At 36.7% G+C, this 25,387-nt stretch overlaps 1 protein-coding gene across 1 annotated transcript in view; it reads right to left on the bottom strand.

The window, feature by feature from the left end:
- TMC1 (transmembrane channel like 1) overlaps nt 1-25,387 on the bottom strand; it is a 137,975-nt gene that overhangs the window by 96,321 nt on the left and 16,267 nt on the right. Inside the window, exon 4 of the mRNA XM_037730607.1 lies at nt 22,769-22,897. Coding sequence (XP_037586535.1) covers nt 22,769-22,897 — 129 coding nt within the window. The remainder of the gene's footprint in view (nt 1-22,768; nt 22,898-25,387) is intronic.

Here is a 25,387-nt window from a genome sequence, read left to right as displayed (position 1 = left end):
TTCATTCTGAAGGCTCCCAAGTCATATAAAACTTTGGTTAAATAAATGTGTTATGTTTTTCTCTTGTGAACCCATCTTTCATTACAGAACTGTTGTCTGTTACCTTACGATGGGGACAAAGTACCACATCTTTCTGACCCTGCAGAACTAACCAAATTTTATTTACTAAGACTACCAAATTTAAGAGATAAAGAGCTCTTAAAGTTAGTATGTTGTTCAAGCAATTATTGGAAAATTGGGCTAAAAAGCTACTATATTTTATTTAATTGTTTTGTTGTTGAACTGGCGTTAAGTACTCTACATGTTTTGATATTTGATAATTGACTTTGGTAAATAACTACTTTTCATGTCCATACTTTATCTTACATCTCTAAAGAGTAACTACCTGACTGACCATCTGAAAATAACCAGTAAATAAACTAACAACAAGCAAAAAAAATAATGCATGTGCATTTATATAACCTCTTAACTTTTATGTCTGATGTATTTTGGTATAGTTCCTTTTGGATAGTACCACTTTACAGGTAAAATACATATTTCTTTTAGATTACCAAGACCTCTAAAATTTTTATCAGCAATAAACATGAGAGGGACCTATGTACAAAGATTTCTTTAGGAAAATTTTTTTCTCTAGTTCTGATGATACTCATAGAGATGTGTTAAAACCAGATGCTGGTGTTGGTGAATAATTAAAGCAAATCTTAGACTGGTCAAATTTGTATGAAATTCCAAGTTACTGCCACAGAAATTCTTCAGACTCAGGATGACTTTGTTGCTCCCTGGAGTTCTAAAAGAATTCTAATTTTCATGGTTGGCTTAAATGTCAAATAAAGACTCGAACACATTTTAGTCTTACCCTAGAGGTCATGCCAGCATCTTCGGGTAATTTTAGATGAAACAAGGGAAAAACAACAAGCTGAGCTTTAGTGGCTTAATGAAAATTTTAAAAATAAAAGCATACTAGATCCATTTTCTAACTGCTGATTGAATCTTTTCCTAACTCTGATTTGTATCTGATTGCTTTAAGATTCAATTTACGGTTTAAACATTCTTTGTGTTAATATCATAGTAGCAGGAAACTGTGTTTTCTTCATAGAAAGAAACCAAATTTTTGGAAGAATATACAATTATCAGCTAAGATAATAAAAGGGTAGACAATTTGGAGGGTAGCAAAATGCAGCACCTCAAAATATGCTATATCAGGATTATGTGCCACATTATGCCAAAATATGCCCAAAATATGGCATAAAGATTATTTCGAGCTGAAGGCAATCAAGAAAAGGTAGATATAAGAAAAGCTCTCTGCTCTCCCCTTCTTTGCCTAAAAGCAGGAGATAAACATATAAAGCATTATTTTCGTTCCCCTCTTATCAGGATGGACAGAAGTTAATCACTGAAGACTATTCCAAACCTATCAGTCCAGAGAGGGCACCAGAGGAATCTGCACAACAAGCTTTACTAAACAGCCTTATTTTCCATTAGTTCCCCCATATGTTTGCTTTCTCATCATTTGCCATCAAAGAAACCCAAAGTCCTTTTCCTTTGTCTTATCAATTCTTTAAAAATGTATTGTTCTTTTCTTAAGATGCTATGTAAGCTCAAGTTCTGACCTCCTCTTTCAGTTACTCATCCCTGAGTGGTCCCATGTGTAAGTGGGATACATATATGGTCATAAACTTCTGCTTGTTTTTCTCTTCTTGATCTCTGTTTTGACAGTCTGGCTTACAAGTCTCCAGCCAATAAATCTATGGAGGGAAAAAGAATTTTTACACAATTTACAACCAAATTATTATAATGAATTCTTTCTTAGTTGGAAGCATTTTATAATGGTAACTTTATAAATGTCTCTCTGGATCGTCTTATTAAGCTCTAAGAAAAGGGTTTTATGTCTGTTTATTTTTTGTCTTTTGTTTTAATTAATCAGTTGAGTATGTGATTAGCAATACTAATACCTGAAGGTATGATAGTATTATGTGGGCTGCAAGGTTCTAGGCCATATTCGTAAGGCATCCCAGCCTACTCTTATTGCTCAGGTGTTGAGCAGAAATGAGATTTGGGGAGAATGTAAACTGAAAGCCACAAATGAATCTTAAAATCACCAGCCCAAGAATAAGAAGGAAGCTCTTTCTAAAGCCTCACCCCAATAATTCTCATCACCAATATTTTGCAAAATGGTGGTATTTCCTCGTGCCCCTTTACTGTGGGAATATTTGTATTAGAAGTAGGTAAAAAGCGCCACTGAAATTACAGATTGCTCTACACAGCTATGAGGAGGACCCACCCAAAATGATGGCCCATAAACAAATTTATTTTATTTCTCTTATTCTTTCATTCTTACTTTTACTTAGCCTTTTTATTTTTTTCAAAGTAATTACTGGTCATGTTTTATGTTCTTAATGTGTTAACTGTTTAAAAGACATAAAAGAAACATATGGATTCCTTTCTACAGCTTAAAATTTATTAAGAAATATGAGATATAGGCCCATGAAATAAGTTACATAACTGTGCAAGACAGCCTTGAAGTGAAAAGGAAGAGGACAATAGATGCTTGAGAGTTGTTGAAGATATTGTAGATGAGATAAGAATTCAAATGGATGTTAAAGGACTAATAGAATTCGAGTAGGCAGAGAAGGGCATTCTAGGCATTGCTTTGCAGGAATTTCTCTAACAAAGGAGACATTTCCACCATGAATCATACACATAAACTCAAATTCTTAGATATACTAGCATTCAGCTCTTTGCAAGGCCATCTACGTGGCTTGGTAGACAGACTGTGCTAATTTTGCTTGCCTCATGTGCATTCTAATCAAACACGTTCTAATGAATTCTGAATACTGTGAAACAGAAAAATTCACAAATTGCTGCCACATAGTGAGAAGAAGCATCCTGTATTGAAAGTGTGGGTAACGTGTTTCAACACAATACCTGTGGATTTATATTTATATTCTTCTAAATATTTCTAAGCATTATACATGTTTTTTACAAACATTTTTCAAAATGTGTAGTGATATTTAGAGGTACTAAATCTAAATTGTTCTAACAGAAGTCCTTAGTTTGCTGTGGAAACAGTTTGTTCTATCTTTTTTTATGAGTGGACAATACATTTAAAATGATGCTTTTAAATGATGGCAGTTTAGTGAGCTCTGCAAATAACTAGGACAACCTGGGTAAATCTGATTGTTTGCCACATGACAAACTTGGATATGGAAGACTGTCCTAAGCAATTGGGGAACACAGCTGGGGTAAGGGCACCCTCAGGGGACACCATGTTCCTATGTGAACTGGCATTTCTGCAGAATTAACCTGTGTTAATATTTTACAGTGTCCTTCCATAGCCTCCCTTCTAACCTGTCCTGATCTCTGTGACCGAGCACTGGTCATGAAACACAGTAACAGTATATGCATAAAACGTAAAAGTTAATTCATCCAAAGAATTATGTATCTTTATGTAGATATGAGTGCCTTTGTGTATATATACATTATATATACACATACACATATATATAAATATATGTAAACTTAAGCATATATATTGCAAAAGCATCATAAACACAACCATTTGAAAGAAGTGATTTGTAATATTTAAAAATTTCTAATTTTTATAACTATAAAAGGGAATCTTGAAGACTTTATATTAGAAATGTGAAACTATTCCCCTTTCTTCCTTTTACACAACGTGTTATGATATTTGTGATGGTTAATACTGATTGTCAACTTGATTGGTTTGAGGGATACAAAGTATTAATCCTGGGCGTGTCTGTGTAGGTGCTGCCAAAAGAGATTAACATTTGAGTCAGTGGGCTGGGGAAGGCAGATCCATCCTTAATCTGGTGGGCAAAATCTAATCAGCTCCCAGTGAATATAAAGCAGGTAGAAAAATGTGCAGAGAGACTGGCCTAGCCTCCCAGCCTAAATCTTTCTCCCATGCTGGATGCTTCCTGCCCTCAAACATCAGACTCCAAGTTCTTCAGATTGAGGACTGGCTCTCTTTGCTTCTCAGCTTGCAGACAGCCTGTTGTGGGACCTTGTGATCATGTAAGTTAATATTTAATAAAGTCATACACACACACACACACACACACACACACACACACACACACACATATATATACATACATATGTAATAGTTATATATGTTTATATATGTATATATGTGTGTGTAAATATATATATCCTATGAGTTCTGTCCCTCTAAGAGAACCCTAATATTCTAATACAATGTTCTTCAAAATTTATTTTAATATGTGCATTTTAATAAAGCTTAGCTACTTTTAGCTTTTAACATATTTATTTAAGTAACCAAAATAATATCCTACTTGCCATTGCTTGGTCATATACGTAAAGATGTCCACAAAAATGCCTTGATTGTTATCTTATTATAAGCTTCGTAAAACAAAAGATTTTCTCCACAAAAAGTACCTTACCTGAGTTCTGGATAACTCTTCCCCAAAACAGCAAAGACACATTTCTCTAATTAATCTTATTTTGTGCTGATTAGTTGCATATATTTTTTCCTTTTACTGTTAATGTATTATGTCCAATATATTTAAAAGCATTCCTAGATAGTTTTATGATCATTAATATATTATCCTTTTAACCACCTTTCAAAAAAACATGATGGATAGTCTAATAAAAGTTGTGAAAATCAACTGTTACTGACAGCTAAAATTCTAAAGAATGCGTGTTTGACAAATCATCATCAAAAATTGTTAGGGGAAAGGATGCCCTAGCAAGCTCAGAAAATTTATTCAATGTGTCTTTCTATATAGAATATGTTGACTGATAATACCACAGAAAAATAGGGTGCGATGAAATGTAATTAAGAAGATAATAGTAACCATGATTTATCTATCTAAAAAGAACTTTGGAATTTCTTTATGTCTGATATTTCTTATTATCATTTTATACTGTGCTACTAAAACAATCCCTGTTTATTTGAAGTTTAAGATTTGCTATGGTTTGAATACATCTCCTAAAGTTTATGTTTTGGAAACTTTATTGCCATTGTAACAGTAGTAAGAGACGGAACCTTTAAGAGTGAACTTTTAAGGCTCCATCCTCATGAATGGATTAATGTGGTTATCATGAGAGTGGGCTAGTAACACAGAATAGGCTTCTGATAACAAGGGAAATACAGCCCCATTTCTCTCGGTCTCTCATCCTTGCTCACCACATGATGCTTTCCACCATCAGGTGACTCTTGTTAGGTGCCAGTGTCATGGCTCTTTGACTTCCCAGCCTCCAGAACCATAAGCCCCATAAATCTCCTTTCTTTATATATTACCCAGCCTGTGGTATTCTGCTATAGCAACAAGAAACTAAGACAAAGTTATTTAAATTCTTGATAATTAAATGTTTGTGGAAGTTAGTGAATAAGATTGCCAAGAATATTGGAAAACATCTTTGAATATTATCATTTTAGACCCATTTTTCCAATGACTAATATCCTTTTGCAACCATATGGGCAGAACCTCAAGATGATTTAACTAGGCCATGTGCTTGATATTTTGAGGCAGTTACAAGAGAAATAAATGCCTCCACAACGTTCTAAAAGAAATAGAAACAGTAGCCCAGTGAGCCACTTGAAAAGCCTGCCAAACTAAGGCAAAGACAAGAATATCTCCAGGTATACTATGGTAAAATGGTGCAAGTGCAGCTAGGAAAGATTAAAGAATTATGAAACAAACAAGTAAGGCGAATTCTTGATAGACAAAAGAATATTTAGCCTGTGTTTTATAGCTGACTTCCTTAACAATTGAGAGTTTTCAAAACATGCAAATCTCAAGGAAAAAAACAACAATTTTTACATTTGGCTTTTTTCAATATCCTTTCAGGGAGTTTCAAAATACTATTAGAAAGGCACTGGTAAAGTTAACCACAATAATTTGCTAAGCACTCATAATAATACAACAAATATCAATAAGATAAATTCTGAGACAGAAAACAATCAGGGACATTGTTCTTGTTTAATAGAAATATGTAAGATTCAGGCTAGTTTATAGCTGTAAATGCTTATTCCAATAGAATGAAAATGAAGCAGGCAATTGTGGTAGATAAGCTCTAATGTGAATGGCAAGAGATTTCTGATCTCAAAAATTGATTTCTCTTGAATAAAAAGTGTTCCACTTTAAGATAAAATTTAAGAAGAAATGAATAGAAGAGGAGAAGATGGAAGAAAAACTGCAACTCTCTAGGCATGCTAATAGATTTGGGAGGAAATTCTTAAATAAATAAAAATAATTCAGCAGGTTTTTTTTTTTTTTTTTTTGGATTAAAAAACTAGGATAAGAAGTCATTAATGCACTTTGGGCCTTTGTCTGGAGTTTTCACATTATGGAATCATTGTTTTTTCTTCTCACAGGCAGCTCTAATTCAAGCGTTTCATAGTTGATTATAGATTAAATAATAGTTGTTTTACTTAAATCTCTGCTTTCAGTTATTCCAGATTAGTTTTAACTAAGTTGAGTTCATTATTAAATCCCCCAAAGGGATACCAAATCTGACTTATGCTGGCTCACACAAAACCACTGATTATGAAATTTCTAAGAATTTTGTGAGTTGGTTCGTAACTGTTGGTAGCTTGAAATTGGCTACAGTGGAAGTATTTACACTATGGAAATTGGCAAACACTATCGATCACGGCTTTTTACCAGCACACTTCTGTCTTTTACTCACCTATTTACCCAGACCCTTTAAACATCCCAGTCATATTAATTTTTCTTCTGCTTTGGAAATGAATGTCCAACAAAAAAAAGACATTAACATTTCCACCCACACATAAAATATTAATTAAATATTGTGTATAAAGCATTATGCTAGCCCTTGAGACAATAAAGAGTTATACGATACTTTTTGTGCCCTGAGGAGCTCAAAATCTCTTCTGGAAGGAAGGAGATTTACATACAATTTTTTAAAAATACAACACAATGCTGCATAACACAAGAGCCAAATGAATAATCAAGAGAATTCATTTGAATTTTATTTCTATAGGAGTTGGCAGAGAAAGAACCTCAAACAGGATATAAAGTCAGGCATGGAAAAAGCATAGGATGCCAAAAAATGGAGATGATACCAGAATGAAGTGATAACATGTACCTGGCATGTCTATAGGAGAAGATTAATCTCATTTCCCTGGAAAATATGGTTCAAATGAGAAGTAGTATGGTACAGTAGAAAAAGCCTGAGGTTTTGGAGACAGAGAAATCTGGATTTTAATCCACTCTCACAGTTATTAACTGTGTAAGGTTACCTTACCTCTGTCAATATCAATTTTCTCATCTGTAAAATGGGGGTAACTTTGTTTTCAATGCTCTCATGAGGACTAAATGAGTTAATGTGTGAAACATCTCCTAGAACAAGACATGATACATAGCAAACACTCAAAAACATTTGGAGATGGTTCTGTCCATCTCCAAAACCTCATGATCATCATCAGTAATTAATGAGAGGTTGCTTTGGAAAGTGAGTTGAAATTCAGGTTGTGGAGCTCACCGATTTTTTTAAGCAAAATTGACTAAATTTTGTTAATTACTCAGGAGATACTGAAGGCTTTGAACATGGGGATGACATGTTCAAAACAGTATTTAAAAAGAACTCCATGGCTGTAGTGCATGAACAGTTTCTTGGAGTTACATAGACTTGAGTTCTATAATGTGAGTTGGCTAAATTAGTTGAGACCACTGATTTCTGCTATTGGAATAGATGGAACTCATTAGAAATGTTCAGCATAGATAATAAGTAGCTCTTGGCTTGGAATATTCAGGTGAAATTCATAGGCAAAGGGCAATTTCATAGAGCTATGACCTGCACTGTCACACAGGGCTCCATGTGTGGTCTACTGTCCACTCAGATGGACCCTGTGCTTAGTTTTATGCTCTGCTATTATCATTGTTGGGCAGAAATCATAATTTTCCTGAACCCTCATAAGTTTTTAATTGAGACAGTCTCCTGTATCAAATGACAGATTAACAAGAGAAAAACAAACAAGTCTATTAATACATTAACATCATGCAGGTGAAAAGTAACTCAAGACAGTGTGGCTTAGAATCCTGACTAATATAAAATCTTCAACAAGATCAATAAATACATTGTAGAGAAGTGACAAGACAAAGAGGTAAACAGCCCTAAGCTTCCAAAGGCCAGAAAACTTTGGGAGTCAGCTCTGTTCCCAGATTTTTCTGGAGCAAGCTCTCAGCTGGTAAATGTTGTAAAGGAGAATTTACATCTTGTCTTTAGGCAGGAAAGGGGAGAAGGAGCATAACAGACCTTTTGTTTTTGTAATTCTGTGTCCTGCTTTTGGACAAATAGAAGAGGCAAAGAGCTTTTTCTGCATGTGCTTCTTCATTCCCTTCAACTCAAAAATATTTACGCCAATGAGGCATATTTAGAGGTGGCATATTCTGGTTTCTTTTACTACCTGAAAATTCTTAATAATAGAAATTCTTAAGTATTTTTGAACATGGGGCCCCACATTTGCATTTTATATTACATCATGCAAATATGTAGCTGGTCCCGCACATAGGATATGTTAAATACAGCTAATAAGTGAACATGTATGTGTGATCCATAGGCATGTTTGATGTGTTCACTACAGAGAGCAGGCAAATTAGTAATTTGTAATATCTGCCAAAGAAGAGAGAAAATAAATAAATAATATGATGAACAAATAAGAACATTATAATTAGAAAGAGATGAAAAAATCAAATAATTATCCTGACACTTTGGGACTGAGATACCTGTCACTGCTAACTTGACCAGCCATTGGTGTCATCCAGTTTGTTCCTCTTGCATCTGCTCTGTTCAAGAAATGCAGATACAACTCCCATAATTTCAACAGACTAATCACATGCTACTGGTATAGCCAGGCATACTTGTCATGTGTCATTCATTCCAATAAAGCAGGTAGCTATCATTGGTCCAAGTCATCTTTATTCTGGGGGCTCCTTTGGGACCTCAGTCCCTTTAGCCACACTATCAGTAGGATGAAAGAGACAGGGCACACGAACACTGCAGAACAATGGATTCAGAAGTGTGGTCCTGTTGCCCATGATCTCACAATATTGCTGCTTTATCCCAGGTCTTACCATATCTCATCTCTTTCCCCTCACTTCTCACCATGCTTTAAATAAGCTTACTAAGCCATGTGATTTGAATATTTTAATTTGGTATGTGAACCATCAGGTCTGCGACTTCTGGGAAAGCTTGCTTGATACAGTACTTAGAGACCTCCATCATACCAAGATAAATTTCCATGCAACAACCTTAAAGTGTAGATCTATCACTTATTAATTATCTGACAAATATTTATCCTCTCAGAACATCAATTTCCTTATATGTAAGTCAAAATAATAAAATGTATCATGAAGGAGGGTTGAGAGGGATAAAGAAAATTATTATGCCAGGCACTATGTTACATGTTTGTATCTATGAACTTATTTAATTCTCTCAATAACTTTATGCAGTAGTACTTTTATCCTCATTAATAGTGAGGAAACTCAAGGATGCAGAGGCCAAGAAACTTGCCCACAGCACAATGCTTGACACCTGGTATGAACTTATAAAATAGCAGAAAAATGGGATGTCAATGTTACATTTTGATTGACAAAATCTAGATGCATTAATTGCCTATAGATTCTCCATTTTGCAGATGAAAAATTGCCATACTCAAGATACCTGTAAAGTAGAAGAAATGAAGGCCTGTGCTTCGGTTGAGTTATTGGTTAGAAATAATCCAGAATGAACTGCTAGGAAAAGATGGCAGACAGGAGGCAGGACTAAACTGCAACCCCACTCGGATGGATAGAACAGCATGTGGTGACTTGCATTGTGAACTTTTGTTCCAAGAACTATTGCAGAAATATACCAGGAAAGCCAAGAGAATCCACAAACCATTTGAAGGAAGCAGATTGCTCCTGCAGGACCCAGGAGACAGCCCAAATTCTATCAGTGCCCAAACAGCGAAGTTGGAAAGGAAGATTGTCCCCTGCCCCAAATACACACACTCACTGGGGAAGCTAAAAGTCCAGATCACAAGAGAAGGATTTGACCTTACCTGGAGCTGAGACAATTTAGAGAGCTGAGCAAAACACAAGGGTAGATGAAGCAACAGGAAAAGCCCGGTGGGCCTTTTTGGGTCCCCAGGGAAGCAATTTCTGACTTGTCTCACAGGGGCCCTAGAGGAAGGCTGCCAGAGGAACTGGGAAAAGACCACAGGGAGAAGGAAATCTGAACTGAACCAACCAAATGTAAAGTTTCCTGGCCGGAACTTTGGGGAGGATGTGAATCCAGTAACAGGCAGAGAGGCTGCACAAAAGCCCTGCTTGCTTTCTCAGCCAGGAGGCTGGTAGCCTGGGACAAGTTTTCAGCCCTATTTGCTCACTGCCTGAAAACAAACTCAGCGCTTTTGAAGGAGGCACAGTGGGAGTGAGACCAGCCTTTTAGGTTTCATGGGAGCTGGATGAGGCTTGTAGCTACCAGCTTTCCCCTCTTTCCTGACAACCTGCATGACACAGCAGAAGCAGCTATAATCCTCCTGGGAAAATAACTCCATTGACCTGAGGACCACACCCCCATTCCCCACAGCAGTCACAGCAAGCACCACACAAGGAGAGTCTGAGCTCAGAAGTGCCTAACCCTGCTTCCACCTGATGGTCCTTCCCTATCCACCCTGGTAGCTGAAGACAAAGTTCATATTCTCTTGGGAGTTCTAGAACCCCACCCACCACCTGATTCTCCCCTATACTACCATAGCTGATGCTCTTGAAAGCCCTACCTCCTGGCAGGAGGCCAACCAGCACAAAACTAGTGCATTAAACAACTACAACTAAGGCACCTCACAGAGTCTATTTTACTCCCCTCCACCTTCACTGGAGCAGGTGCTGGTATCCATGGCTGAGAGACCTGAAGATGGTTCACATCACATGACTCTGTGCAAACAAACCCCAGTATGAGCCCAGAGCGCAGTAGCTCCACTGGGTGGCTAGATCTAAAAGAGAAATAACTATAGTTTGGCTCTCATGAAGCCACATCTTCAAGAAAAGGGGACGAGTACTATATCAAGGGAACACCCTGTGGGACAAAAGAATCTCAACAGCATCCTTGAGCTTCAGATCCTTCCTCTGACATAGCCTACCCAAATGAGAAGGAACCAGAAACACAATTCTAGTAATATGACAAAACAATGTTCTTTAACACCCTCAAAAAAATCACACTGGCTCACCAACAATGGATCCGAACCAAGATGAAATCCATGAATTGCCAGAAAAAGAATTCAGAAGGTTGATTAGCAAGCTAATCAAGGAGGCACCCGAGAAAGGTGAAGTCCAACTTAAGGAAATAAAAAAATATGATACAAGATATGAGGGGAGAAATCTTCAGTGAAATAGATAGTATAAATATAAAACAATCACTACTTTGGGAAATAAAGAACACATTTAGAGAAATGCAAAATGTACTGGAAAGTCTCTGCAATAGAACTGAACAAGCAGAAAAAAGAACTTCAGAGCTCAAAGACAATGTTTAAGAAATAAACCAATACAACAAAGACAAAGAAAAAAAGAATTTTAAAAAAGGAATAAAGCCTCCAAGAAGTTTGAGATTATGTTAAATGATTAAACCTAAGAATAATTGGTATCCCTGAGGAAGAAGAGAAATCTAAGTTTAGAAAACATATTTGGGGGAATAATAGAGGAAAACTTCCTTGCCTTGCTAGAGAGCTGGACATTCAAATATAAGAAGCTCAAAGAATACCTGGGAAATTCATTGCAAAAAGATCATTGCCTAAGCATATAGTTATCAAGTTATCTAAAGTCAAGACAAAGGAAAGAATCTTAAGAGCTGTGAGACTAAGCACTAAGTAATCTACAAAGGAAACGTTATCAGAGTAACAGCAGATTTCTCAGGAGAAACCCTACCAACTAGAAGAGATTGGGGTCCTGTTTTTCACTTCCTTAAGCAAAACAATTATCAGAGAAGAATTTTGTATCCAGTGAAACTAAGCTTCATAAATTAAGGAAAGATGCAGACTTTTTCAGACAAACAAGTGCTAAGAGAATTCGCCACTACCAAGCCAGCACTACAAGAACTGCTCAAAGGAGCTCTAAATCTTGAAACAAACCCTGGAAACACTCAAAACAGAATCTCTTTAAAACATGAATCTCACAGGACCCATTGAAACCAAAATACAACAAATAAGTAAATAAATAAATAACCAAGGTATTCAGGCAACAAATAGCATGATGAATAGAATAGTACCTCACATCTCAATACTAACATTGAATGTAAATAGCCTAAATGCTCCACTTAAAAGATACAGAATTCCAGAACAGTTAAGAATTCACTAACCAAGTATCTGCTGTCTTCAAGACGCTCAACTAACACATAAGGACTCACATAAACTTAAGGTAAAAGGGTGGAAAAAATACATTCCATGCAAATGAACACCAAAAGCGACCAGGAGTAGCTATTCTTATATCAGGCAAAACAAACTTTAAAGCAATAGCAGTTTAAAAACACAAAGAGGTACATTAAATAATGATAAAAAGCTTTGTCCAACAAGAAAATATCACAATTCTAAATAAATATGCACCTAAAGCTCCCAGATTTATAAAATGATTACTACTAGACCTAAGAAATGAGATAGATAGCAACACAATAATAGTGGGGGGCTTCAATACTCCACTGACAGCACTAGACAGGTCATCAAGACAGAAAGCCAACAAAGAAACAATGGATTAAAACTATACCCTAGAACAAATGGACCTAACAGCTATTCACAGAATATTCTACCCAACAACTACAGAATATAGATTCTATTCATCAGTGCATGGAGCTTTCTCCAAGATAAACTTTATGACAGGCCACAAAACAAGTCTCAATAAATTTAAGAAAACTGAAATTATATCAAGTACTCTCTCAGACCACAGCGGAATAAAGTTGGAAATCAAAAGAAATCCTCAAATCCATGTAAATATGTGAAAATTAAACTACATGCTCCTGAATGATTGTTGGGTCCATGATGAAATCAAGATGGAAATTTAAAAATACTTTGAACTAAACAATAATAGTGAAACAACCTATCAAAACTGCTGAGATACAGGAAAGGTGGTGCTAAGAGGAAAGTTCATAGCATTAAATGCCTACATAAAAAAGTCTGAAAGAGTACAAATAGATAACCTAAGCTAACATCTCAAGGAACTAGAGAAACAAGAACAAACCAAACCCAAACAGCAGAAGAAAAGAAATAACAAAGTTCAAAGCAGAACTAAATGAAATTGAAACAACAACAACAACAACAACAAAAAAATACAAAAGCTAAATGAAACAAAAAGCTAGTTTTTTGAAAAGATAAATAAAATTGATAGACCATTAGCAAGATTAACCAAAAAAGGAAGAGAGGAGAGAAGATCCAAATAAGCTCTACTGAGGAAAGAGACCCAAGCATCTAAGATCACCTCCCCCTTGACTTCCACACTGCATTTCAATAGAAGAAAAGGCTAGCCAACTGGTGCCTCCTTAGTCACCTTCCTATAGATAGCAGGCATAGTGTGGGGGAATCTTTCCAGAAGGCATTGTTTTTACTTAAACAAGATCAAACCCCCATCCCCCTCCTACTCCATGACCAAGCCCCTTTCACATGTAATTTCTAAAACTGTAAACCCAAGATCCTTTCACGTGTAATTCCTAAGGCTGTAAACCCAAGACCCTTTCACATGTAATATCTAGAGTTGTAAGCCTATATAAAGGCAGAGCTTCTCTTTGTTAGACAAGCTTGGCTGTTAGACGACTATGTTGCCTTGCTCCCAGCTGAAATAAATTCCTTCCTAGTTCAGTGTCCCAGAGGTCTGTTTCTTGTGGCCATTCATGCTTCACTATTAGATATGAAATAGGAGATATTACAGCCAACATGACAGAAATACAAAAGATCACTCAAGGCTACTATGAATACCTTTATCCACATAAACTAGAAAACCTAGAAGAGATGCATAAATTCCTAGAAAGATACAACCCTCCTAGCTTAAATCAGGAAGAATTAGAAACCCCAAACAGACCAATCTTACAAGCAGTAAGATTGAAATGGTAATTTTTAAATTACCAACAAAAAAAGTCCAGGACCAGACAGATTCACAGCTGAATTCTATCAGACATTCAATCCTACTGACACTATTCCACAAGACAGAGAAAGACAGAATACTTCCTCAATCATTCTATGAAACCAGAATCACCCTAATACCAAAACCAGGAAAGGACAAAACAAAAAAACTACAGATCAATATCCCTGATGAACATAGATAAAAAATTCTTAACAAAATACTAGCTAAACTGAATCCAACAGCATATCAAAAAGATAATCCACCATGATCAAGTGTGTTTCATCCCAGAGATGCAGGGATGGTTTAACATACATCAGTAAATATGACACACCATATAAACAGAATTAAAACAAAAATTACATCATCATCTCAATAGATGCAGAAAGAGGTGATCCATTCAGAACCCTCCCCACTGTGTGAGGGTGCTTTTCTCTTCTTTCTTTTGCCTATTAAACTTTCTGCTCTTAAACAACACTTCCCCCAAAAAAAGTAGACACAGAAAAAGCATTTGACAAAAACCAGCATCCCCTTATGATTAAAACCCTCAGAAAAATTGGCATACAAGGGACATACCTCAATGTAATAAAAGCCATCTATGACAAACTCACAGACAACATAATGCTAAACAGGGAAAAGTTGAAAGCATTCCCTCTGAGAACTGGAACAAGGATGCCCATTCTCACCACTTCTATTCAACATAGTAGTGGAGTCCTAGCCAGGGCAATCAGACAGGAGAAGAAAAACAGGGTATCCAGATCAGTAAAGAGGTCAAACTGTCACCGTTTGCTGATGATATGATCACATACCCAGAAAACCCTAAAGACTCCTCCAAAAAGCTCCTAGTACTGAAAAATGAATTCAGCAAAGTTTCATGATACAAAATTAATGTACACAAATCAGTAGCTCTGTTATTCACCAGCAGTGACCAAACTGAGAATCAAATCAAGATTTCAACCCCTTACAATAGACACACACACACACATACACACACACACACACACACACACACACAAATACTTAGGACTATACCTAACCAAGGAGGTGAAATACTTGTACAGGGAAAACTGCAAAACCCGGCTGAAAGAAATCACAGATGACACAAATAGATGGAAATACATCCCATGCTCATGTGGATGGGTAGAATCAGTATTGTGAAAATGACCATATTACCTAAAGCAATCTTCAAATTCAATGCAATTCTCATCGAAATAGCACCATCATTTTTCACAGAACTAGAAAAGAACAATCCTAAAATCCATATGGAACCAAAAAAGAGCCTGCATAGCAAAAGCAAGACTAAACAAAAAGAACAAATCTAGCGGCATCCCATTACCTTCCTTCAAACTATGCTCTAAGTCTATGGCCACCAAAACAGCATGGTACTGATATAAAAATAGGCACATAGACCAATGGAATAGAATAGAGAACCCAGAAATGAATCCAAATACTTATAGACAACTGATTTTCAACAAAGCAAACGAAAACATAATGAAAAACGAAATCACAATATACCACCTATCTCCTGCAAGAATGGCCACAATCAAAACATCAAAAAATAAATAGATGTTGGCATGGATGTGGTAAAAAGTGAACACTTCTACACTTTTAGTGGGAATGCAAACTAGTACGACCACTATGAAAAACAGGGTGGAGATTCCTTGAAGAGCTAAAAGTAGAACTACCATTTGATCCAGCAATCCCACTACTGGGTATCTACCTAGAGGAAAAGAAGTTGTTATACAAAAAAGACACTTACACACACATGTTTATAGCAGCAGAATTCACAATTGTAAAAATATGAAACCAGACCAAATGCCCATCAGTCAATGAATGGATAAAGAAATTGTGGTGTACATATATACATATATATGGAATACATATACATATATATGATAGAATACTACTCAGCCATAAAAAGAAACGAAATGTTGGCATTCGGGCCAAGAATGGTGGCTCATGCCTATAATCCCAGCACTTTGATAGGCCGAGGTGGGTGGATCACCCAAGGTCAGGAGTTCAAGACCGCCCTGGCCAACATGGCAAAACCCTGTCTCTACAAAAAATACAAAAATTTGCTGGGTGTGGTGGCACATGCCTGTAATCCCAGCTACTCAAAAGGCTGAGGCAGCCTTTTGAACCTGAGAGGCGGAGGTTGCAGTGAGCTGAGATCATACCACTGCACTCCAGCCTGGATGACAGAGCGAGACCCCATCTCAAAAAAAAAAAAAAAAAATTGGCATTCACAGAACATATAATGTTTGGTTTTCCATTCCTGAATTACTTCACTCAGAATAATAGTCTCCAGTTCCGATGGAAATATCCTATGTTCTTATTCATAACTAGGAGCTAAACTACAAGGACGCACACGCAAAAAAGTGATACAGTGGACTTTGGGGACTCTGAAGACTACAAATTGGGTTCAGGGTATATGGCTCGGGTGATGGGTGCATCAAAATCTAACAAATCCCCACCAAATAACTTACTCATGTAACCAAATACCACCTGTTCCCCCCAAACTTATGGAAATATAAAATTTAAAAAAGAAAATAATCCAGAATCGTTGAAGGGTATGTTGGTAGGTGTGTTTACATGTCCTCTTGTATAGCATCTTTCATGCCTTCACAATGACAGATGAAGGGAAAACCTCTGTGAACTGAAGTATAAACTATGATTCTTGCCTGTGAAAATCTTAAGCTCCAAGAAAACTGGAGAGAAGGGGTGAGGATGGAAGCCAAATGGTTTTCCCAAAGTTTTCCCAGATAGCTCCATTAGAGGAAATCAACTGTGCTATGTTCTCATTTTGCTAGAAATGTATTCATTCTCCCAACTAAAAAATAAAACAGAATAAAAAACAAACCAATGAAAAGAAGTGTGAAGAGATAAAAGATTGAGTAAGAGGAATGTTACCTTAATGGCTAGCTGATAGTTTGAAGCACCTGTTTAAGTGTAAATGAAATCTGAGGATAACTTTCTTGGCTTTACTGGGTGTCTCATTAACAAATCACCGGGCCTAGCCAGCCAATGGACAGATCCCAGAAACATTGGGTTAGAGTGCTACAAAGCTCAGAAATAGAAGCAGTCAGTATAATGGCTAAATACACATTTTTGTTATCAAAATAAATAATTTTAAAATGGTGACTATCCAAGAGCCAATTCCCTGCAAAAGTATACTTGGAGTGTTTCTGTATCTTAATTTGTGGACTCATAAAATGTTAGAACTGTCCCCTCTCCAAAATAAGTTTCTTTAAATATCCAGCTAAGTGGGTTTTTAAAACTGTTTTTTTAATAGCCACAGAAGCATTCCTTCTTCAAATCAATGCTTTATATGGAAGTATACTGTGTAGAAGAGAGAAACCATAGGTCTGTTCTTGAAGCCAGCATTGTGGCCCAGTGGCTGTCCCTGTGAGCTCTGCCTCCTTTGCCCTGATCTGATTTCACCAAACTACTTGACTTTGGAGGATAGCAGTTTGAAGACCATGGTCCACAATCCAATTTCTCTGTTTTATAAATGAATAAACTGAGTTTCAAAGAGGATAAGTTACAGGAAGCACTTAGCTCAAAGTCCAAGTCTCAATTTTCAATCTAAAACCTACTCTAACAAAATAAGGTGGTTGCTTATTTAGGTTTAGTCATGAGCACTTTTAATCTACCACATATAATGTTCTGATACAGTTAACAGTCTTAGGTTTCAAGATGAGTAATAAGTAGACCTGTTACTTTCTACCTGGGTGTTTTATTTCACTTGTGGTAGCTGCTATCATGTAAGTGCTGCAACCTCTTACAGGTAGGAAAGATCTAGTCATCCAAACTCAGAGTTAAACCCATGAGCAACTTAAAAACAATTATACTTCATATTCTCATTAATGTGTTTAAATTAAGTGATTCATAAAAAAATAGAAATTGACTTTCAAATAATTGGAAAATATAACACTATTTCTCTTCCCCCCCCAACCCTCCATATACACTCTTCCTCATTGAATAAATCATCTGTAGAGCTGAATATTCTGTTTAACAAAAGCTTTCTGTCTCTCAGAATTGACAACAGCAGCTCTCATTCTGACTATATATCAGTAATTTTTTTTTTTTTTTTTTTTTGCGGCGGAGTTTCGCTCTTGTTACCCAGGCTGGAGTGCAATGGCGCGATCTCGGCTCACCGCAACCTCCACCTCCTGGATTCAGGCAATTCTCCTGCCTCAGCCTCCTGAGTAGCTGGGATTACAGGCAAGAGGCACCATGCCCAGCTAATTTTTTGTATTTTTTAGTAGAGACAGGGTTTCACCATGTTGACCAGGATGGTCTCGATCTCTTGATCTCGTGATCCACCCGCCTTGGCCTCCCAAAGTGCTGGGATTACAGGCGTGAGCCAACGCACCCGGCCTATATCAGTAATTTTTAGATCAAAAGGTAAAAATACACATTTCTGGTCTGGGCCAGACACACCTGCCTTTCTACCAAGAGACTATCATTCAATAGATTTAAGCTACAAGAGAATGTAAAATTGCATTAATATACAATAAAACATACAATGAAAATCACAATTTCCACAGTGATGATGGAAAGGAGATGGCTTCCTTTCAGCTGTATAGAGCCAATTCCACTGTCTTGAAAATGCTGAACTCTAGTTCCTGAGCCATGTTTTAGGGTTAATATGGATTCAAAACCAATTCCTAGAGCTTCCTGGCTATGTAGGAACCACTTAAATAAGCATCTTTTGACCCTAAGCCCTGAGTGTGCTCATGTTACTAATGGTAGATGCTCTTTAAAAATGTGGGAACTCTCTCTGACTCTCCCATAACACCCTCAGAACTGTAAGTTGCCATTCCTGAGGCTTATTCTAAAATATACCTTAAAATCCTGACCCTGTCTAAAATACCTTTTAGAAGTTTCACAACTTTCTCCAAGCCCAGAACAAGAAGCCTTCAAACCCAGGCACAGATCCAAACCTGTGTTCACAACATTATTCCAGTTACACTGAGCCTAGTATCTTGGGTTTCATAGACTTAGCCAGGAGCAATGATGCAGGCTAATTGGGGGAATCTTAATAACATAATCCTTAGAAACATGCTCTCAGTTAGGTATCTTTGAAAGAAATAAAGAGTGGAAGGAAAGCTGCCTCACTCCCATGCATTGGAAGCATTGGGGTAGAGAAACATTTACCTACCTGCATGTACTGTGAAGTACTGACCGCTTGTTCTAATAATGTAGTTGGAATCTTGTGGGGAGAGGCTCAATAGAGCATTCAGAAGCCTCCAGAGGGAGACAAGTCAGGCACTTAAGTACCAAAAACTTCATATGGAGGCTGAAACTAAGAGAATTAGGCTGGCCCCAGACACGGCACCAGCTGGAACCCACAGGTGCAGATACAAGGCAGAAACCACTTCTGGCCATGGAAAATCATCACCAGACTGTGAGCCTTGTTGACAAGTGAGAAGCCACAGTTGTTTCTTCTCTGGGCCTAAATTTGTGCTTCCATTCTGTGAGCTGACTTTGGCTTTGAAGATCTGAATCACTGTCTTGGTAACGTGCCTAGCTTGTTCCCCTGCTGCACTGGTAGGAGGCAGCAAATCTGAATGTCTACAAGTCCAGCCAAGTAGCATAAACAAGTAATATGGATTGTTTGAGAATGGTGCAAACTGAAAAGGGAATGCCCCATTAATAGAGCCGCAGGTGCTTAGTCCTAGCTGTTACTGTAATGGAAGAAGGTAGGACCAAATCTTCCACTTGTTCATGAAAAGCTGAACATCTGAATTTTTTACTCCCTCTTTTAAAAGATTGAGGCTGGGTGAAATATAATCTCAGCACTTTGGGAGGCTGAGGTAGGAAGATAGCTTGAGGCCAGGGGTTCAAGATCAGCCTGGGCAACATTTGTAAGACCCCATCTCAACACAAAAAGAAAAAATTAGCCAAACATGATAGTGTGTATATATAGTCCCAAGTACTTGGTAGACTGAGGCAGAAGAATCCCTTGAGCCCAGGAGTTTGAGGCTGCAGTGAGCTAAGACTGCACCACTGCACTGCAGCCTAGGCCACAGAGTTAAGACCATATCTCTAGGTGAAAAAAATGAATTTAAATTTTTTAAAATATTGAAAAAATTATAAAAATACATTTGATGGTTAAAATGATAAATTTTGTATTGTATATTTTGCTACAATTAAAAAAATAAAAAGAAACAAAAAACATGTGGGCCAAATAAAAAACACCTACAGTCTAGATTCAGGTGCAGTCTCCTCATTGTCAGTGTCTGCTTTTGTACTAACACCTAGTATTGTCCTTCTTTCCAATGCTAATGCCTATCTCTCCCCAGTGTTAAAATTTGCTTAAATCTTGGACTCCAGATCAAGGCCTGAGACCGTGAAATCTGCCACAGGACTATGGCTATGTTTTACAAGATCCAAGAATGGTCTGGTCCCGAATTTTGCTAAATTGTCAAATGCCTTACTTCCTTCTGTTGCATCCTCACAATCTTACTGTTTATCCAAACTACTACTAATGTGTCACCATCCCACAAGGCTTCTGGAGTCTGACTGTGGCAAGGTCTGCTCCCACTTAGACTTTCCAGGTCCCAAATTCTCTCCATCTCTCCTGTCACCCTTCAGGAATCAGACATCAAGTCTCTTCTGAGATGAAGTAGTAACTATAACCTCTTATATTTCCCAGCTATGTGCCATGTTCTGGTACCATGTTTTACATAAATTATCTCACTTTATAATTCCAAAATCTCTGTCAATAAGGTAAAATTTCATGAAGAACCTGAGTTGTGTAGAGAGACTACACAACTCGATCCAATGTGCATAGCTATTAAATTGGAGATCTGAGATCCTACCTCAAATCTGAAGCTGTTGTCTACTCCATTAACCTGCACGAGAGAGACAGGCAAAGGAGATCGGGGGCTGAGGGGTGGTGGTGGGGGTCTCTACACCTCCATCCAGTTGGTAAGGGAAGATAGTACTTGGAATTTTTATTCAATCATATATTTTGGAATTTTTATTCAATCATATATATTTGGAAGTTCACAATATTGCTTTCCAATTTTAAACTTTCTATGTATAGTTACCTGTGGTTCCCAGGTTTGTGGATTTTATGGGCCATTAATATTTCAAATATGTTTGAGGGGCCTGTATAGGGTTGCCAAACTTCTATTTTGCCAGGTAAGAATATTTTTAAAACCTATAATTTAGCATCATTATCACTTCACGAAGTGAAAACTATTTCAACGTACAGGCACACGTGCATGCACACGCACAAAACTTGTAGCTCTGTGGAACGTGGGCTGCTGCTTGCCTTTGTTTTGATTTATGAAATATTTTACATAAATTATCTCACTTTATAATTCCAAAAACTCTGTCAATAAGATACAATTTGATAAGGAACCTGAGTTGTGTAGAGAGACTACACAACTCGATCAAATGTGCACAGCTATTAAATGAGAGATCTGAGATCCTAACTCAGTGTGTGCATGCGCATGCAAAGGGAGTTCCCAGACTACAATTTTGTGGTGTTGCAAAAGTTTTCTGGGAAAACCAACGTTTAGAACTTGGAAAACCTTACTCTACAAAACAAAACAAAAATACTATAAATGATGGCTAAGTTTCAAGCACACAGAGAAGATATAGAATATCTTTCTTTATTTTGGATATGAGGTAACTAAGGCTTCAGGAGATTAAGCAATGCTTTTAAATAGCACACAAGTGCTTGCAGAACCGAGACTAGAAGTGAATTATCCTGATAGCTATTTCAGTTCTTGTTTTCATCATCAGAGACAATAATACTATACTATCATTTTTACAGCATTACTAGTTAAATAGGCTTGTGAGGGGATAATTTTAAAACACTACTATTTACAAAAATGATTTATGGATGAATGCAATCTTTGGCAAAACTAAGAAATGCAAACATGGCTGTTATCACAAACAAAAGGCTTCCCTTTTACCTGCCCTTCCCTCCTCCCCCAACTACCTGGTCAAGGGAAATATAGTGTGATCTTCAGGGGTGAGTCTTCCCATCCCCCAGAATGGGATAATCATTTGACTCTGCATATGGAGAGTATATAAATCTGTGTGCTCTGTGTTTGCATCCACATTAGCAGTCAATATAAGACTGAAATTGGGTCACTGACATGTTCAGGAAATAGCTATTAGCGTAACCTTTCATTGGAATCCTATTTACTGTTCTGTTGGCCTAGCGTCTTCTCTGTGCTTTAATGTGCGCTGTCACATGAAAAGATCATTTGAGACCAGGGCCCTGAAGAGAAACAAGAGTGTGCAATCCACACAAACTTGTAAAATTCAAATACTTTGCCTCTTTCAAAGAGATGGTAACAAATGTATTAAGCTAAGGAAACTACAGTTTAAGGAACAAATGATTGAAGATGACCACAGAAGTTAAAAGCCTCTAAACAATTTCTCATGGTTGTTTCCAATTTATAATTATTAGCCCAGTCTCTCTAGTGCAAAGAAACAGGTATATGAGAATATACACATATATGTGAATATATGCAGATATATGATAAATGTTTATGACTATGAGCATTATATATGAGTATTTCATATATACTTGATATAGATAATATTACACACAAAATAAATATATATAATGTACATGTATATAGGTAATATTAGAGGATTTAGGAGATCAATATCAAGGAAAATGTTTCTACTTATAAAAAGTGGCACCATACTTGAGAACTTCAATTTTCTTCTCCATCTTCCACGGTTTGCATTTGACAGTAGCAATTGTTTGTCTTTTCTCGTCTAACTCTGCCTTCAATCTTTCCAATTCCTCTTTATCAATTTCTTCTTCTTCTTCTCTTTAAAAGAAAAAAAGAAACACCTTAGTAAAGTTAAGGTTTGCTTGACTTCCGAACTTAAGGAAGACAGATACCACATATTTAGCCCATTTTCAAAGATGTGGCCATATACAGTCAATGCTAGGACCTATAAGCACAAGAACTCATATCTGAACACTGATGTAAGATTACTGGAATTATTATAACTTTAAGCAGTAGGATTTGCCTTCCTGAATCTAAACTTTTTTTTCTTTCTTTCTTTTTTTTTTTTTTTTGAGATGGAGTTTCACTCTTGTCACCCAGGCTGGAGTACAATGGCAGGATCTTGGCTCAGTGCAACCTCCGCCTCCTGGGTTCAAGCAATCTGCCTCAGCCTCCCGAGTAACTGGGATTACAGGCACCTGCCACCTCGCCCAGCTAATTTTTGTATTTTTATTAGAGACAGGGTTTCGCCATGCTGGCCAGGCTGTTCTCAAACTCCTGACCTCATGTGATCTACCTGCCCTGGCCTCCCAAAGTGCTGGGATTACAGGCATGAGCCACCATGCCCAGCCTAAGCTATTCTTTTATGTCTAAAGCCTCAAATTTTCTGAACTAGAAAATCTGTGGAAAGAAAAACAGATATATCAAGATATTTCCCTCTCTTCTTTGTTCCCTTGAATACCTTCCCCAATTCTACATTTCATTTAAAAACTTAATTTTTCAATAAGGATAATAAATTAGAGGTGAAGATGTCTTTGAGTGCCCTTAAAAATTTTGTTAGCCCTGTCTCAAGAGAAAAAAAAAAATTGAAATTGAGAAAAATAAAAATCTGTTTCTTAAAGGTAACTTAATTTGTTATCTGTTAATTAAACTGTAACTTTAATGGGAAAAATTCACCTTGAAATATTGGTGGAATATATTTCAATCCTTTGAAGAGACTTTCAAAGGAATGTAGTTCCTACTGAGCATGGATGTAGCTTTTCTTTTTTGTGTTCCTAGTATTACAAAAACACTACAGGGTCCAGAACTCAAAGAAAACAAAATCTAAATATGAGCAACATAATTTTAAATTGAGGCATGCAATACCCTATCGTAGAGATCAGGTTTTTTTGTTTTTGTGTGTGTGTGTGTTTTGGTAATAGAGTGTTTCAGTTATTAAGCTATTGTCTCAACTTCAAACACACCATCCTACACTTTAATATTGTGGTGCTGGGGCTGGTATTTTGTGAGTTACATTTCTGCTTTGTTAGCTGGGTCAGTATAGACTCTGACAATAGGGGATACTGAGGAGAATCTCCGTCTTTCCTGTGTCTTCCTCTCTGCTTCCTATTTGCTTTGTGGGATGATACTTCCTCCTTAGCAACACCTGGAGTTGAGCGTCCTTTCCATAACTGCAAGTGAATCCACATTACCAATCTTACCAACACTAGCAGAATCAGCTTCATCACCTCTCCCATCAAAACCAGCAAGGCAGAGCATCAGCCCCTCTGCAGAGTCCTGAGTTTTACCTTCAAGGGTCTTTCCTCTATGCTACAGTGCTTTCATTTCAACTTTTTCCATTGTTCCTCCAGCCCTTAGAATGGCAGCTACTTCCAGTAGTTACCGTCACCATGATGCTTTAGTGTTCTCTTTTTGCCTTTTCAGTAGTCTAATTAACAATTATTTATACCTCCTAACAATTCACTTATTAAACTCTCTCTGTTCAATTAACTGTTGAAGTTTCTCCCCTCACTAGACACTGACTGATAACAAAAATTGTAATCCAATTTAGTATTACTCAGAAAAATATTTTATTTTTCACTAAGTGCAGGACTAGACACAGTAGAAATATGGTAAAATTTACTTTTTAAAGTTCTAGCTGAGGAATAGGATATAACCACAGTTTCATAGTTCACCCTACAAAATGACTTTCAATCTCCTTTCTTTGCCACCAATCTATAGTTTTTAATCATGCTGTGATTACCGAAACAAAAATTCATATTAACCATTTAAAATAACACTTCCTGCCCACAGTTTGTTTTTTGGACAATTCAAATATTTTGCTTAAAATAATCATCATGGTTTAAGAGAACCAGGGAAGTACACTCTTCTAAGACACATCTCTGATTGTTTATATTTTAATTATTTGGTGTTTATCATATAGAAGCCTATGATGCTGTGCAGTAATGGCATAAAATATTTCAGGATTTTTTTTACTGCATCTATATCCAATTTTTTTTTAATTTGCCAATTAGAATGATATGTGGGTTAGTTTGTCTTGGGAGTTAAAGATGTGCTTTAATAAAAAATGATTAGAATTGTTTCCATGCAAACATAGAAATAACTCGAAACTATATAGATAACAGTTTTAATGAAATATTTCCAGAAACTTCAAAAATAAAATAGATGCCAAGAAATTATCAGTAATAAAGTCAATTAGAAAAAAACCTTTAAGATTAATGATTTAATTGCTTGATATGTTAAGCCTTTAACTTGTCAATTGTTTCAAAATAATTCATAATATTTATGTACAATTACCTTAAAACTTTA

Source organism: Cebus imitator, unplaced genomic scaffold (genome assembly GCF_001604975.1).
Source record: "Cebus imitator isolate Cc_AM_T3 unplaced genomic scaffold, Cebus_imitator-1.0 Scaffold355, whole genome shotgun sequence".
NCBI lineage: Eukaryota > Metazoa > Chordata > Mammalia > Primates > Cebidae > Cebus > Cebus imitator.
This window is presented reverse-complemented; position numbering and strand designations above follow the sequence as displayed.